The sequence below is a fragment of the Hyaena hyaena genome, unplaced genomic scaffold (assembly GCF_003009895.1).
Source record: "Hyaena hyaena isolate Hyena2069 unplaced genomic scaffold, ASM300989v1 scaffold_23, whole genome shotgun sequence".
Classification (NCBI taxonomy): domain Eukaryota; kingdom Metazoa; phylum Chordata; class Mammalia; order Carnivora; family Hyaenidae; genus Hyaena; species Hyaena hyaena.
In genome coordinates, this window is record NW_024080655.1 from 87,194 (window position 1) to 102,706 (window position 15,513).

The 15,513-nt window shown below is 37.4% G+C and overlaps 1 protein-coding gene across 1 annotated transcript; it reads right to left on the bottom strand.

Annotated features, from left to right (window-relative positions):
* Window positions 1-4,131: 4,131 nt before the first annotated feature.
* LOC120228443 (olfactory receptor 4A15-like) lies at window positions 4,132-5,055 on the bottom strand. The gene has a single exon (XM_039226798.1). The coding sequence runs from the start codon at window positions 5,047-5,049 to the stop codon at window positions 4,132-4,134; it is 918 nt and encodes a 305-aa protein (XP_039082729.1). The 5' UTR covers window positions 5,050-5,055.
* Between the last annotated feature and the right edge of the window lie 10,458 nt (window positions 5,056-15,513).

The following is a 15,513-nucleotide window of genomic DNA, read 5'->3' on the forward strand; positions in this document are numbered from 1 at the left end:
TGTAAAGCATGTGACATTGGCTTTGGCACCACCAGGAGTTGCTGGGAGTTGGAAGGGCTTTGAGGCCTCTGTAAGTAAAGCCTTAAAAGACAGGATGGATTTAGCTTGGAAGCTAAAGAGAAAGTGATTCATGTTACTAACTGGTGGAAAAGTTTGGCAATGCCCTCACCTCACATTTCGAGGTATCTCCATACTATTTTCTAGAGTGGTTGAAAAATTTTACATACCCAACAACAGCGAACTAGTGTTCTTTTTTATCTACATCCTCACCAGCACATGTAATCTCTTCTCTTTTTGATAACATCTATCCTAAAAAGTAGGAAGCAAAATCTCATTGCAGTTTTGAATTATGTATTCAGGATGATTAACAATGTTGTGCACCTTACCATGCTCCTATTGGCCATTTGTATGTCTTCTTTGGAAAATGTATATTCAGGCCTATTGCATATTTTTTAATCAGTTTTTTGTTTTGTTTTGTTTTGGTTTTGCTAGTTGGTTTTGTAATTTCCTAATACGTTTTTGTTTAATACCTTCTGTGTCTTCTCTCTGGAAGTCCTGAACTGTCATTTTACAAGTCCGACAAACTCACTGGAGTTTGACATGGAGGCTACATGGAGAAGGAGAAGGAGGAGCCAGAAGAGCCTGGTCATTCTAGCCACTCCTGCCAAGGCACTACTCCCATGAGTAAAGTCATCCTAAATACTCCCTAAAAGCCCAGCTATCCACTGAATACCAAACAAGAACCTCAGTCCATGCTATATAGAACAGAAGAATTGTTCAGTCAAGTCTTGCCCAAATTCATATGCATTCAGATTCAGACCTGTGTATGGCAAGATATAGCCCGTGAGTAGACAGATACAGACCTGTGGGTGATCAGATCAAATACATATACAAACACATATGCATTCATATGTGTAGTCAGATACTGACCCATGTGCTTTCAGATACAGACGTCTATGTGTTCACATACAGACACATATATGAAGCTGGATATGACCTACACATCATTGAATATGTACATACATGAGGCCAGATACACATCTCTATGGTTGAATACATATTTGTGTTGCCAAATGTAGGCCTATCAACATTACATACAAACATGCACCAATGCCTTTGAGGATTGTGCTGTAATTCATGTCAGCAAAAGACACTAGGCCCTTTCCAATCAATTCTTTGAAAATGTGAATCAAATGTAAATAAGACAAGCCATTTTTTAAAATAAGAAAAACAAAAGGCAAGATTCCTGTACACCCAATGGAGATGATTACAAGTTTTTATTGAGACATTGATAAAGCTTCATAACACATGTTTCTTTCTGGGTAGGAAAACAAAATATTAAAACATGGCTTTTTTTTTTTTTCCAAAATAAATGTGGAGGGTCATGAAATTTTAAATATATCATTATGGGAAGTTTTCAAACTTAACAAAATAATCCTAAAGTTTATCAGGAAAAATAAATAACTAGGATTTGCAATAAACTTGAAAAAGGTGAGTATTTAGAGCGATTATCCCTACAAGGTGTAAAACACGTGAAAATCCTTGACTACTGACAAGAAATGTTAATGCTAGGGAATAACACCAGAGGAAAAGCAGGGGGCCGGGAGGAGATGGAGGTGGCAGCAGCAGGGGAGGGGAGTAAATGACCCCAAATCAAAGTGACTAATTGTATAAAATTTGACATATTATGTAGAGAAATTTCAAATTATTACTGAAATTAATAATAACATTGACCAATTATCCTGTGTGAGGAAAACACGATTAGATATGTCTCATCACAAAGAAAATCAAATTCTAGATAATTTTAAAAGAAATATTTTCTGAGCCCCTGGTGGCTCAGTTGGTTGAGTGTTCAACTCTTAATCTCAGCTCATGTCTTGATATCAGGGTCTTGAGTTTAAGCACTGCACTGAGCTCCACACTAGATGTGGATCCTACTTTTGAAAAAAGACAGTGATCTTTATAAAAACTTTTTGGAGACTTCTTTTTTTTTAAGATGTTAAAATGTATAAATTCACTGAAAGAATGTAAATGAAATTTTCCAGGAGTGATGTGATAGAAGAAATCAAAAAGTAAAAGAAAAATACAATATAATGTCTTCATATAAAAACACCCATAATTACAGAAAAACAACATATTTGTAGCAGATGTCAAAGAAGACTAAATAGTTATAGCAAATATATATATTTAATGAAGAAAAAACACAAAATTCTTACTGCATTGGATCAAGAACTCAAGAATGGAAGTAATAGACAAAGTTCATGGAGTGGATTCTATTTCCCAGACATGATGCAAACACAGACTACATAGACAATTAAGTCATTGTCTCAATAATCATAAGACTTAAGAGAACTTACAGGCCAACAAACACAGACAATTAACCAAGATTTTCTCTCCTCTCTTGAAATAACTATACACTTTGTAGATTACATACATGTATATCTAAATCCATTTGGGCTAGTATAACACAAAACCACAACATGAGTGGATTCAACTACAGCCATTTATTTCTCAAAGACCTGGTATCTGGGAAGTCCAAGATCAAGGCACTGGCTGATTCTGTGTCTAGTGAGAGCCCACATCCTGGTTCATAGCTAACCATCTTTTCATTGTGTCCTTAAATGGCAGAAGGGGCAAGCGAGTTCTCTCAGGTCTCTTTTTACAGAGACACTAACCTCATTCATGAGAGCTCTCCCGTCATCACTTCATCACCTCTCCAACGCCCCACCTCCGAACACCACATATTATAGAGGAGATAATTCATGAGCTTAAGGGGAACACTAATATTCAGTCTATAGCAACATCTAAAAGTTGATGACTTAATTATATAATTCCTGATAAAATCAAATGTTTAATCTTATTTACTGAATAGCGTTATGTTCGGAAAGACTTTAAGACGACATAAGAAATCTTCATGGAAAAATAAAAGGGATAAATTCAGAGTATAAAGCTTCTAATCCACTGTGATTTACCAGTGAAAAAGCTCCATGCTCCCACAGCCTGGGCATCTCTTGAATCCAGAGTAACTAAAGGAGGCAGAACCATGTGTTTCTTTGACACATGCTTCCTACTGAGGTAGAGGCAGATGAATATTTTCTTTCAAGCCTACATCAGAAAAAGGGAGGCTTATGAAACAGGTCTCTATTATTTAAATTAATATATATTATGGCTTATTTATTACCTAACAATCTGCATTCCATTAAGAGCAGAGGTCAGGATGTATGCCATAGTGTCAAAACCTTTCTTACCAAGGATATACCCAAAATATCTCATCTCAGATTCTATGTTGCATGTAAAGCTCATGGATTATGTATTATGGTAATTTTATATATGAAAGGAGGGCCTAGGTCCCTATTGAAGGCTGCAAAACACTATGGGCAAAAAAAGTGATGGGGATATTAAAAAATAGCAGAGATATTATTAGGTAAAATAGAATGTCTAGGAAGATTAGAGAATCATTTTTCTAAAAATGTAACACCAAACAGAGTTGTTCTACTTCAGGAGATAATAGGATTCCCCACTCAGAAAAATAAGTAGATCTTACTTACTGAATCTATCTCTCTTGTTTGGATTTTTTCCCCTACACTTAGCTTATGATTGTTAATATTCTACCTTGGAAGAAGGATTTCTCATCAACCCCTTAATGTGCTAAGCAATAAGAACAAAAGTATATCCTTAAATATGTTTTAGATATAAAAAGAGATTCATACTTTAAGTATTAATATGGGTTGTCTTCGTATGGGAGGAGTGAACCCAGGGTTTATGTCCCATTTCTGAAAAATGTATGATCACAATGAACAATTATGTAAAGAGAAATGTGAAAGATGTCCACTACCAAAAACAAATTTATAGTATTAACTATAGCAGAACTATTCACATAGAACATAAACCTATAGTTTCAATAGAGACATTTTACAGGCAAAAACTTTACTAAGAAATTGTGTACATCTACTTTCGTAAGAAATAATGAAAATCTTAGAAACATATTTTGACCATTGGAAGTACTTACATCTTAAATGCTTTTCATCATGCACAAGTTTAAACCTGAGGAGAAACTTACTACAAATAAAGAATTATTTACTGGCTGGAGCAACTCTTCACTGAAAAGAGGCGATATATTTCTCTTCTGCCTTATTTTCTTCTTCGGGTCCAGAGCTTCTTCATGGCATTTTTCATCTCTCCATTTCTCAGAGTATAGATTAAAGGGTTCAACACAGGGGGGATAACTGTGTAAAACACAGTCAGGGATTTATCAATGGGTAACGTAGAAGGAGGTCTCACATACATGAAGATGCAGGGGACAAAGAAGAGGACCACCACCGTAATGTGGGACCCACAGGTGGATAAGGCTTTGCGCCTCCCTTCCTGACTAAGGTTCTTCAGGGAGTGCAGAATGACCCCATAGGAGATGAGCAAGACCGTAAAGATGACCACACAGATTGCCCCATCATTGGCAACCACGGTGAGGCCAATAACGTAAGTGTCAGTGCAGGCAAGTTTTAATAAAGGGTACATGTCACAGATGAAGTGGTCAATGACATTGGGACCACAGAAGGGGAGGTTGTAAACAAAGACAAGGTGAACCAGAGCATGCAGAAAACCTCCAACACAGGCCAACAGCAGCAACAGAACACGCACACGTTGATTCATGATCGTCAAATAATGCAAAGGTTTGCAGATGGCCACGTAGCGGTCATAGGCCATGACCACCAGGAGTAAAATCTCTGCACCACCAAACAAGTGTCCTAGAAAGAGCTGGGACATACAACCTTGGAAGGAAATGGTTTTCTTCTCATAGAGTAAGTCTATAATCATATTTGGAGTGACCGTAGTAGAATACACAGTATCCATAAATGATAAGTAACCAAGAAAGAAGTACATAGGGGCATCCAGGGTTGGACTGACCACCACAGTCACCACGATGAGGAGGTTGCCTGCCATTGTCACAACGTAGATGAGCAAGAACACAACAAATAATATTTTCTGACCTTGGAGGCTCTGGGTGAGCCCCAAGAGGACAAACTCAGTCACATTGATCCTGTGTTCCATATGTCCTTTTGTATGTCCTTATTTCAGAGCTCAGCACAAAATTGTTTATAAACATAATAATTATTAGTGACTTCCAGCAGTCTTAATATAATGTATTCATTCAACAAATAGGCATTATAATTCATTATGTTCCAGTACCCTCAGAAATTACAAGAATATAAGGCTGATTAAAATATGCTTCCTAAGCTCAGCAATCTGCAGAATAATACACAAGTATTTAAAGACATATGTGGGGGGAAACATACTATTAAATAAATAATTTGCTACAACTAGCTTTCCATCTGGAAGCTAGTACAATTGTACCTATACTGGATTCTTCATATAAAAACTTTTTAATGGATTAAGGTTTAATGAAAAACTAAAGCAAGATTTATATTTCCTCCCCAGTAAATAAAAGAGATGACTGATTATCTTCCAGGATCCTTTTAACTAATAAATAAAATCACAAATTGATATATTTTGCAATTTCAAAACATCTTAAGAATTTAAAAATATATCATGACATCAATAGATAAAAATACTTGGGGGAAAAGACGTACATTTTAGAGGATATACACAGAGTTAATATCAAAATAAAAACGGAGCTCTAAGCATTTAAGTAAATGACAAATGAATCAATGGCAAAGTGATTAAATCATATAAACAAATATATATATAATATATATAAAAAAGGAATACTCAACACATGTATGCTCTGATGCTGAAACTCACCTTTGACCAGGTGAAGTAACACTTTGGTAATGAAATTGTTACTTTGGACTCCAAAATCACTCTTTTAAGATATGTGGATGCTACATCATCCTCTAAACTTTCACAGATTAGCAAGCAATGCTCAGAGAACATATCAGTTGAAACTATCATGAGATTTATAAAATATGCCCATTAAAATATCACTAAATACTTATACCTGAAACTAATATCTAGAAACACGCATGAGAGAAAAGGAAATTATATTCTGGATCTTTGTATGTGAAAATAGCCAAAACAAAATATTTCGGAACTGAGTCAATCTTCATATATATTAGTAATCACAAAGAATGTCTAACATGGATGGTTATCAGAATCACACAGAGAAACTTTTAAGAGACTGTGAATTCCCACCACACCGAAATCTAAAATGTAAAGCCTGGGCTGGAATCTTACATCTAACTACCATTCCTGGGTTGTCTACATCCTGAGACAGCTCTTCAGTCCAAGGTCTGGTTTGGAGTCCCTTCTCCCTTGCTTTTTATGCGCTGATGCCACCTCTGTGCACACAGAGCAGGAAAACACATGCACCATCACTGGACGTTGAACTGTTTCCATAGAAACAATGCTTTCCATCGTCTCAGAAAGTCACTCATTTCAGTCTTTCAGGGGAAAAAAAAAAGGAGTACTTCTTAAATTGTTGGCTTTTGGAAAATGAATATGAAGGTCCAGTAACCTAACCAAGTCTGAATCTTGACTGGGAACAAAGAGACCCCAAATACTCACTGTTGGCAGAATTTGTCCTAACAACAAATGAATGTTAAACCAATATTATGAGGTTAAAAAGGGGGGAGGGTCAGCCTTATGGGACAGACAATTGCGAATTGTTTAAACAAAGATTTTTATGTGGTTTGTTTTTTATATCAATATGAGTAAAATAGCAATATAGCCTTGACAACATTCCATTCTCAGTCAATTATACTGGCCTGTCTTCACAAAGTACAGTTATATTTTGGATTCCCTGAATGATGGAGAATAACTTAATATACATACTTCAATATGTTCTGAGTCCATCATTTCAATTGCTGAAAAAGCCAGTTGGGTGAACAGTGATACAAACACTCTTTGAGGTCAAGACAAAGGTCTCCAAACACTTTATCTGGGGACAGACTATAACACATATGGGTGAGTAATTCGGTTGGTTCTTCTCCAAGAGTGAGTTTTCCCTAATTACATTCACTGTAATTTTGATCTCCAGAGATGCCACCAGGATAATCACCATGTACAGCAAGACTTGCAGAAACATGTCTTCTGGGAGTAGGAGGGAGGGAAGTCACCAAAGAACAATTTGAGAAAAGGAAATGTCCAGTGCAGGCAGAAATAAAATATGTAAAACCTTTCTTCTTTACAGATCCAACATGGTGGAGAAGTAGAGGACCCAAAGTTCCCTTATCCCTCAGACACAGCAGTATTGAGACCAGAGGACTTTAAATTCCAAGAGTCTGGGCTGCAGAGTGACAGAGACATCTGCAGAGGCCCACAGGGACAACTTGCCAGGACATAGGTGCATGACTGCAAACTGAGAGAGAAAAAAGCTGCAGCATAGGCACAGATGGGAGGGACTCCCTTCTGCAGAAAGACAAAGGGAAGAGAAAGAGAGACTGTGGAAGTGTAGGACTGTATCTGGCCAAGAGAAAACCATGGACCTGGATGGAACCCTGACCAGACTGGGGCCGGCTTTCCTGTTCTCACCCCTCAGGAAGAGGGGAGCCAGATCATGTCTTGGTAACTGTGCAGAGGCACAGTCTGCAGTGAGAGAAAGCAATCCCCTTCCTGGGGTGCTGTGGGAAGAAGATCTGTTCAAAGACAAAGACTACCTGTGCCTGACAGTCAGAGGACATATATCGGCAGCATGGAGTGTCACTTCCCCAGAACTTGGGCACATGAAGCAGGACCCTTTAAGACATCAGGGTTTAAATCCTAGCTGGGTGCCAGTGAGATTCAGGAGTCAGGATTGTGGGACAAACCGCTTCATTTGCACCCATGGCACTGTGAGGATGGCCTGAACAGAGTGGTTTGAGATATCAAGTCCTTGAAGGAGAGACTGGAGTGTCGCCATTTTTCTCCCCATCACCAAAAACTTGGGGCTCCAGGGAAGAGACAGCAGCCCACAGTGCAGCCCACAGTTTGCCTACAACAAACCACGTGCCTCCATGCCTGGTAACTGCTTATCTACTGGAGCAAGATTGATGCTGGTGAACCAGACGGGCCCTCATTCAGACCAGCACTGTTACATTGCCTGGTTTAATTCTCAGACAATTCATGTGTATATATACATACATACATACATACATACATTCATGTGTATATATATATATATATACACAGACATATTCTTTCTTCCCTTTCCCCTTCTTATCTCTTCCTTCCTCTAGTCTGGTTACTCTGGTTGTTGGTTTGTTTAACCAGACATATTTAATCTATTGTCTTTATGCCTGTTCTATATCTCCATCTCTATTTTCCTTTCTCTCACTCTCGATTAAGCCACATAGTTTCTCTGCCAGGTCAATTATCTGTTCTTTTCTTTTTCCCCACCCATGTCATTTCTCTCTTTGTATGGGTAAAGCCTCGTCAATCACCACTGTGCCCACCCCATTGTTCTTTTGTTGTTGCTGATGTTCTTGTTTTCTGTTGCTGTTGTTGCTTCTGGGGTTTTTGGGTTTTTTTGGTTGGTTGGTTGGTTTTCCTTTCCAGGGCTTCTTCAATAAACAAATCAAAGCATACGTGGTGGAGGGACCAAAACATCACTACAAGTCATAAGATAAAGCAACCAGAGTCACAACAACAGAGAGCAAGTAACACAGTCCAGAAAACATCTTCTGAGGGTTCAGGCCCTGGACAGTGTATGAGCCCTCTTTAACATAGTAATGCTCACAGATGCAGGACACATAACAAGTTTTTAAAACACAAAAGGAACAGAAAACTAGCCAAAATGAAGACTTAGAAGAATTCTCTTCAAAAGAAATTCCAGGAAGAAATTACAGCTAAAGAATTGATCAAAACAGACATAAACAATATATCTGGTCAAGAATTTAGAATCCTAGTCATAAGATTAATCGCTGGACTTGGGGAAAAAAAAGCATAGAATACAGCAAAGAATCTTTTGCTGCAGAGATCAAGGAACTAAGAAATATTCCTGATCAATTAAAAACTGCTGTAAATAAGGTTCAAAATAAACGAGAGCCTGTGACAGCTAGAATTGAGGAGGCAGAGTGGAGATAAATGAAATCAAAGATAAAATTATGTAAAAAGATGAAGACTGAGAAAAAGAGATAAAAAAATTCTAGACCATGAGGGGAGAATAAGAGAACTAAATGATTCAATGAAACAATAATATCTGTACCATAGGAAATCTAGAAGAAGAAGAAGAGAGAGAAAGGAGCAGAAGGTGTAGTTCAACAAATCATAGCTGAGAACTTCCCCAACCTGGGGAAGGAAACAGATACTGAATTCCAGGGGGCACAGAGAACTCCCTTCAAAAATTACAGGAAATGATCTTTTGCACATTTCATAGTGAAACTGACAAAATACAAAGATAAAGACAGAATTCTGAAAGCAGCTAGGGACAAACAGGCCTTAACCTACAAGAGTAGACATATAAGGGTAGTAGCAGACCTATCTATTGAAACTTGATGGGCCAGAAGGGAGTGGCAGAAAATATTCAATGTGCTGAATAGGGAAAATATGCAGCCGAGGATCCTTTATCCAGCAAGGCTGTCATTCAGAATAGAAGGAGAGATAAAGGTTTTCCCGGACAAATAAAAACTGAAGGGGTCATCACCACTAAACCAGCCCTACAAGAGATCCTAAAGGGGACCCTGTGAGTGGAAAGTTGCAAAATCCATAAAGGGTCAGAGACATCACTACAAGAATGAAACCTACAGAGAAAACAATGACATTAAATCCATATCTTTCAGTAATAACACTGAATGTAAATGGACTAAATGCTTCAATCAAAAGACATAGGTTATCAGAATGAGTAAAAAAAAAAAAAGAAAGAAAAAAGACTCATCTATTTGCTGTGTACAAGAGACCCATTTTAGACCTGAGGACACCTTCAGATTGAAAGTGAAGGGATGGAGAACCATCAATCATGCTACTGGAAGTCAAAACAAAGCTGGAGTAGCCATATGTATGCCAGACAAACTAGATTTTAAACTAAAGGCTATAACAAGACATGAAGAAGGGCATTATATCATAATTATGGGATTTATTCATCAAGAAGAGCTAACAATTATAAATGCTTATGCCACCTAATTCGGTAGCAACCCAATATATAAAACAATCACAAACAGAAGAATCTTATTGGTAAGAATGTAGTAATTGCAGGAGACTTTAATACTCCATTGACAGCAATGGACAGATCATCTAGACAGAAAATCAATAAAGAAAAAATAACTCTGGATGGTACACTGGACCAGATGAACTTGGCAGACATATTCAGAACTTTTCATCTAAAAGCAGCAGCATACACATTCTTCTCGAGTACACATGGAACATTCTGCACGACAGATCACATACTGGGTCACAAAACAGCCTTCAATAAATATAAAAGGATTGAGATCATACCATGAACATTTACAGATCACAACGCTATGAAACCTGAAGTCAACCACAAGAAAATGTTTGGAAAACCTCCAAATGCATGAAGGTTAAAGAATATCCTACTAAAAAAATAAATGGGTCAACCAGGCAATTAAAGAAGAAATTTAAAAATATATGGTAACAAATGAAAATGAAAACACAACAGTCCAAACCCTTTGGGATGCAGCAAAGGCAGTCCAAAGAGTAAAATACTTTGCAATCCAGGCCTATCTCAAGAAACAAGAAAATTCCCAAATACAAAATCTGACAGTACATCTAAAGGAACTAGAAGTAGAACAGAAAAGAAACCCCAATGCCAGTAGATGAGGAGAAATTATAAAGATTAGAGCAGAAGTTGGGATGCCTGTGTGGCTCAGTAGGTTGGGCGTCTGACTTCAGTTCAGGTCATGATCTCACAGTTCATGGGTTCAAGCTCTGCATCGGGGTCTGTGTTGGCAACTCAGATCCTGTAGCCTGCTTCAGATTCTGTGTCTCCCTCTATCTCTGCCCCTCCCCCACTCACACTCTGTCTCTCTCTCTCTCTCTTTCTCTCTCTCTCTCTGTTAAAAATAAACATTAAGAAGTTTTTTAAAAAAGATTGGAGCTGAAATAAACAATATAGAATTAAAAAAAAAACAGTAGAACAGATCAATGAAACTAAGAGCTGGTTTTTTTGAAAAAAATAAACAAAACTGATAAAGCCCTAGCCAAACTTCTCAAAAAGATAAGAAGGGACCCAAATAGATAAAAATCACGAATGAAAATGGACTTATCACAATCCCTCAGAAATACAAACAATTATCAGAGAATGCTATGAAAAATTATATGTCAAGAAACTGGAGAATCTGGAAGAAATGGACAAATTCCTAGACACCCATACACTACTAAAACATAAATGGGAAGAAATAGAAAATTTGACAGATCCATAACTAATAAAAAAATGGAATCAGTTATCAAAAATCTTCCAACAAATAAGAGTCCTGAGCAGATGGCTTCCCAAGGGAATTCTACCAGACAATTAAATCAGAGTTAATACCCAAGCTATTAAAAAAAAAAAAAAAGAAAGAAAGAAAGAAACAGAAGGAATGTCCCTTCTTCATATCTTGTTACAGTCTTTATTTTAAAATTTAATTGATATGTTATAAGTATGACTACTCCAGCTTTCTTTTGATAACCATTAGCATGATAGTTGGTTCTCCAACCCCTTACCTTCAATCTGTAGGTGCATTTAGGTCTAAAATGAGTCTCTTGTAAGTAGCGTGTAGATGGATCTTGTTTTCTTATCCATTCTGATTCTCTGTGTCTTTTGATTGGAAAGTTTAGCCCATTGATATTTAGAGTGAGTACAGAAATATACGAATTTAGTACCATTGTGTTGCCTGTTGAGTTGGTGTTTCTGGTGATGCTCTCTGGTCCTTTCTCATCTTTTTGGTTTTTGGTCCTTTTTGTTTTGTGTTGCCTTTTCTCCACTCAAAGGGACCCATTTATACTTTCTTGCAGAGTTGGTTTAGTGGTCACAAACTCCTTTAGTTTTTGTTTGTCTGGGAAACTCTTAGCCTGCCCTTCTATTTTGAATGACAGCCTTGCTGGATAAAGAATTCTTGGCTGCACATTTTTCTGATTCAGCACATTGAATATATCCTGCCACTCCTTTCTGGCCTGCCAAGTTTCTGTGGTTAGGTCTGCAAAACTGATCTGTCTTCCCTTGTAGGTTAAGGACTTTTTTCCCTTGCTGCTTTAATGATTCTTTTCTTGCCTGAGTATTTTGTGAATTTGACAATGATATCTTTGTTGGTAGTCGGTTTTTGTTGAATCTAATGGGAGTTTTCTGTGCTTCTTGGATTTTGATGTCTGTGCCTTTCCCCAGATTAGGAAAGTTTGCAACTGTAATTTTCCACACATAAACTTCTGCCCCTTTTTCTCTCACTTCACCTTCTGGGACACCTATGATTTGGATGTTATTCCTTTATAATAAGTCGCTGAGTTCTTTAAGTCTTGTACCATGATCTTTTGCCTTTGTTTCCCTCTTTTTTTCTGCCTCATTATTCTCCATATTTTTATCTTATAAATCACTGATTTGCTGCTCTGCTTCTTTCATTCTTGCCATTGTGGCATCTATTCGAGATTGCATCTCAGTTATGGCATTTTTAATTTCATCCTGACTAGATTTTCCTTCTTGTATGCCTTCAGGAAGGGATTCTATGCTTTTTTCAGCCCGAAGTAGTTTACTTATTATTGTGATTCTAAATTCTGGTTCACAAATTTTGCTTATATTTTGTTGATTAAGCTGCTGGCTATCATTTCTTCCTGTTCTTTCTTTTGGGGTGCATTCCTTCATTTTCTCATTTTGGAGGAAGAAAAATATAATAAAATTAAAAAATTAAAATTACAAATTAGAATCAAAACAAAAAATCAAATAAAGAAAGCTAGATCCTAGGCGTGTTTGGGTCTGCTTGTTGAAGGAAGCTTGATAGAACAGGGAAAGAAAAGAAAAAGAAAAAATGTAAGAAAATTTTTTAATTAAAAAAATTAGATAATAAAAAGAGAATAAAATGAAATAAAGAAATAGAATAAAAAATTTTTAAAAATAAAAAATAAAGTAAAAAAATATTGTTTTTCTTTTTGTATCCAAGAATGAATAAAAGAAAGAAAAAAGAAAACAATTTAAACAAAAACAGAAGCAAAGAAAATGATTAAATGAAGCATCAAATGGAATAAAGTCCAAGTTAAGTTACATCCATTTTCCCTTTGAACTGAAATTATGAAGCCTTCCTTCTATAGTTCATATACTAAACAGACGGAGTCCTTGTGCTGGTTTTCTAGTGGAAGTGTTTGGAGGGCACAGTTGGGTTGGGCTTGGTGTAATGGTTCTGTTCTCTACTAGGTGCTGCTGCTTAGCTTACTAGGATGGATCACTGTGGCATGCATGTGCACGTGTGTGTATGCACCTCCATGAAAGAAGTGGAAATGGATTCACCGAGGTCCCTAGTTTCTGGCACAGGAAGTTGTTGCTCTCACAGACCTCTGATAAAGCACCCCTCCTTTGTCTCAGATCTCTGTCCACTACCTGCCTCTACACTGTCAGTATCCAAGCTGTCTGCCTACTAGGTGGCACCTCCCTCCAAAATTTTATATCAGATGGGGTTGTGTTTCAAAACCCCATGCTTCAGAGACCCCTGTGGTTTGGACCCATGCCAACTCTCTGGGGGAGGGCCTTGCTGAGGAATAGTTGGGTGCCGCCTTGCCCCAGAAAACGATTGTGCAATCACGCAGCAGCAGAGGTTCAGAGATTATGACAAACCACAGAACACAGTCAGCACCATGTTTCACCACTCTTTTCTGTCTTTGTCCAAATATCAGCAAACTTGGCTGCTCTCCAGCGTCTGCTGGGACCTTTGCCTGTGGGGAAGCTATTTGGCCTCTACAAAAAGCACTCCAAACAGGGGATCTGCTTCTCCCCATGTGGCACATGAATCCCTCAGACACCACAGTCTGCTGCTGGAGAATTGCCCTACTTCCTCACCAGAGCACTGCCAGGCACTGAGCCTTGAAACTTCAGACTCTGAACTCCACTGTTTATAGAATCCTGGTGGTATTGAAACCCTTTTCTTTCTTCCTGTCAATGGTTTTGGGAAACAGATTTGTTGTTCAGTGCCCTGCGAGGGTTTTCACTTTTCCTCTCTCTCTCTCTCCAGGTACTCTTGGGAGAGTGCTTTACTTGCACTCCCAATGCATCGCACTCCCCTCTTTTTTACCTTTCTCTGTCCGCTTTCAACAAAACAACGTTTACCTTCCACAACTTTTTTTCTCCCACACTTCACCTCTCCACACCGTGTATCTGCTGAGTTTTGTGGCTAAAGTTGTGCAGATTGTTGTGTTAGTCCTCAGATCCATTTCTTAGGTTTTCAAAATGGTTTGGTGCTGTTCTAGCAGCATTTCTGGGATAACACAAGCTCAGGGTCTCCATCCTGCTCTGCCATCTTAACTCCCTCCAAGAATTTTCTTTTCTAATGAAAAATAGAGTTTAGAACTTCTCTTATCTTAAAAATTTATTAAGTATTTTTTCATGCATATTGAATAACATATGCAATTTACTTTACCTTTAATGTGATCAATATCATTGAAATGACCTGGGCATACTTCCCTGATACCATTCATCTGCCTCTTGCCAAGGTAATGCTGAACTTTTGGCTAATCATAGTTACAAACAGTTTAACTACATATGTATGTATCTTGAAAGTATATTATTTAGAGTTTCATACTCCTTGCCTTTATTGAAACTATATGAAGTACTGCAGTTTTCTGAATCTTACTTTTTTAAAGTAAGTTTTTAATTTTAATTCCAATATGGTTAACATACATTGTTATATTAGTTTCAGGTGTGCAAGTGAGTGATTCAGTAATTCTATACATTACTCCTTGCTCATCATGAGAACTGTACTCTTTAATCCCCATTACCTATTTCACCTATCCTCCACACATCTCTCTGGTAAGCACCAGTTTGTTCCTATAGTTAAGACTCTGTTGGTTCCTCTCTCTCTCTTTTTTCCTTTGCTCATTTATTTTGTTTCTTAAATTACACATATGTGTGAAATCATATGGTATATTTCTTTCTCTGACTGACTCATTTTACTTAACATTATACTCTCTATATCCATCCATGCTGTTACAGATGACAAGATTTCTTTCTTTTTAAGGCTGATTAATATTTCATTGTGTATATGTACACACACACACACCTATACTACTTCTTTATCCATTCATCCATTAATGGACACATGGGCTGCTTCCAGAATTTGGCTATTGTAAAGAATGCTGCAATAAACATATGAGTGCATGTATCACTTTGAATTAGTGTTTTTATATTTTTTGGGTAAATACCCAGTAGTGTGACTACTGGATTATAGGANTAATTTTCCACACATAAACTTCTGCCCCTTTTTCTCTCACTTCACCTTCTGGGACACCTATGATTTGGATGTTATTCCTTTATAATAAGTCGCTGAGTTCTTTAAGTCTTGTACCATGATCTTTTGCCTTTGTTTCCCTCTTTTTTTCTGCCTCATTATTCTCCATATTTTTATCTTATAAATCACTGATTTGCTGCTCTGCTTCTTTCATTCTTGCCATTGT